This window comes from Zonotrichia albicollis, chromosome 1 (assembly GCF_047830755.1).
Source record: "Zonotrichia albicollis isolate bZonAlb1 chromosome 1, bZonAlb1.hap1, whole genome shotgun sequence".
Classification (NCBI taxonomy): domain Eukaryota; kingdom Metazoa; phylum Chordata; class Aves; order Passeriformes; family Passerellidae; genus Zonotrichia; species Zonotrichia albicollis.
The window spans coordinates 46,365,951-46,368,466 of NC_133819.1; the positions used below are offsets into that span (position 1 = coordinate 46,365,951).

Consider the following 2,516-nt stretch of genomic DNA (forward strand, 5'->3'; position numbering starts at 1 on the left):
TTGCAATTATAAGGTTTTTGTACATCTACTTTTAATTTGTCAGCTAAAGCTGTTAAAACTTCCAACAGTGATTTGACTTTAGGTCTCATTATTAGGAGAAAACTGCTTTTTTTTTCCTTTCTAATTAGCTGGTTTTTAATTCAGCATTGTTCTAAAACTCAGTTCACTATGTATGCATAGTGAGATGTGGTTTAGTTCCTTCAATTTACAAGTTTGAAATGAGTTTTGCATAGTCTTCTTGTACCAGAGTCATCTGAATTTTAAGTTGATCTCAACTGCTGCCTTTAAAATTCAAGTTTACAACTCAGTGGTGCTTGTTTTTTCCATAGCTAACTGAAGCCAGAATTCAGCCTAGGGTTTATGCACCAGGCAAAATGGATTTTTTTTCTCACTTAGCTCTGCTGACCATTAAACAACAGTCTCTCTCTCTTTGATTAATGGATGGTCTTTCTGCAAAGTCTTAATTTGAAAGCTCTGGAGGTGTCTTTAACATTTGCCTGTTTCTTCCCCTTATTTGAAAGGGGAATTACTAACTCTTCTGGATAGTGTGACATCAGTGTAAAAAGACCAGTAGTTCATAGTGTGTTTCTAATAATTAGTATTTTTACAACAGTGCCTTGATTCTGTAGGTGGGACTTTGATACCAGATCTTCATCAAAATTACTTGCCTTTGCAAACTGAGCCTAGACTTGGTTTTGGTGTATTCTGGTTTTTTTCTGCTTTTTCCATCTACACTGAAGATTTTGAAAATAGGGAAAGAATAGGCATGATGTGTTGTTAAATTTCACATTAATGGGTTTGCAAAGCCTTGGACTTTGTGGACTTGAAAGTTACAATTTATAACTAAGTGAAATTAATTATTTTCAAGTGATTGTATTTGTGCAGTAGAACTGATCGCTTTTGTGCTTTTCTTTCCAAATGATGATCGTGTCTGTCATTTTCTTGCATTTCTTTAACAAAACCATGAGTGTAAACAGTCCTTGATCAAAAATTTAATCTTGGACAAAGATACAAAGTAAGCTTTATCTAGAAAAAAAGGACTGATCACTTACACTTGTTCTATTTAAAGGTTATGTTTTAGGGCTAAGAATTGCCAAAACTACTGAAAATATGACTTTGCAATTTTGATCATTTTGGTAAACATTTAGGAAAGATTGATTGAATATTGGAATGGGCTGCCCAGGGAGGTGGTGGAGTCGCTGTCCCTGGGGGTGTTTAAGGAAGGACTGGATGTAGCACTCAGTGCCAAGGTCTGGTTGACAGGGTGGCGTTCTGACCTGGGTTGGACTCCATGATCTCAAAGGTCTTTTCTAACCCAATGGAGTCTGTGAAAGGTTTAAAGTGTGCTGTGTAAGAATGAACCATTGGGTGTTTTGATTTCCTGTCCTGCTGGCAGCATCTTTTCCTCCTCTGAGGAACTTGCCTAACTGATCTCTGTGGATGAATGCAGGAGTTGGGCTTGACCATGTATGTGAACTATATATATGTATGCTACGTAAATCTGTTTGGAATGATACATACTTTAACTAGTTTATTTACAACTGAGAGGAGTAATAAGTCAGTCAACTAAGAGTCTTCAGTGTCTCTCTTGTTCAGTTCAGTGCAAAACAGTGAGCGTGGAAAGAAGCTTGGAAATGTGATGGTTTCTACCAGCCGGAATGTGGTACAAACAGGAAAAGCTGTAGGTAAGAAATATACTTAAAATCACTTTACATCTATGCTGGATCTTTTTTGAAAAAGCATCCTGTTGTTCAGTTACATTTTGTTTTAGTCCAAGTGTACTTTATAACATGCACAAATCAGAGCAACATTTTGAAGGGTACAGCTGCTGATTAAGGCCCCATAATTGTGTAACAGCAGAAAGAGAAGCAGCTAGGTAAAGAAATTAGTGTACATCCCTTTTCCAGTGTGGCCTGGAGGTGAATATGGGAAGAGAGATGTTCAGGTAAGAGATTCCATGTAATCTGGTAAATACTTTGACCACCATCTACATTGAGTTATTCTCAACTTTGATATCACTTTGACTGAAACTCTCTAGAGCTGGTTGAGATCAGAAAAAGTCCTTGTGTCAGTTTCTGCAGATTTCACAGCAGTCTGTAACTTTCTGGAAAAGCAATTGTTGCATTGAACAGGGGCATCATCACATTGTCATCTTGCAGTGTGAGTTAAACCATTAAGGGGTCTGATAGTTGTTTGGCAATAGCTGTGCCAAAAATAGTTTAGCTTTCTCTTTAATTCTGTTAGAGTCTGCCTTTTCTCTTTGCTGTGGTGCACTCTGGTCAGGAGTGCCTTTCAGCCCAAAGTCTACAAAGTCTTCCCAGGCAAAGCACACCATAGGCCATTTCTGCTGAGCTGCTGTGTTCAAGTTCTTCGAATATTTTCTGGCACAGACTCTGTGCCAAATCCCAAACTGGACAACTGATTGAATAATTTTTTTTTTTTTTTTTTTTTTAGTATTTCTTTGTAGCAAGTCAGTAAAGATAACACTTTGCTATTGATCTTTGTTTGTATTGCAG

General features: G+C 37.4%; 1 protein-coding gene across 1 annotated transcript in view; it reads left to right on the forward strand.

Annotated features, from left to right (window-relative positions):
- Window positions 1-2,516, forward strand: part of AVL9 (AVL9 cell migration associated) — a 47,752-nt gene that overhangs the window by 34,959 nt on the left and 10,277 nt on the right. The window contains exon 15 of the mRNA XM_005485854.4: window positions 1,597-1,685. Coding sequence (XP_005485911.2) covers window positions 1,597-1,685 — 89 coding nt within the window. The remainder of the gene's footprint in view (window positions 1-1,596; window positions 1,686-2,516) is intronic.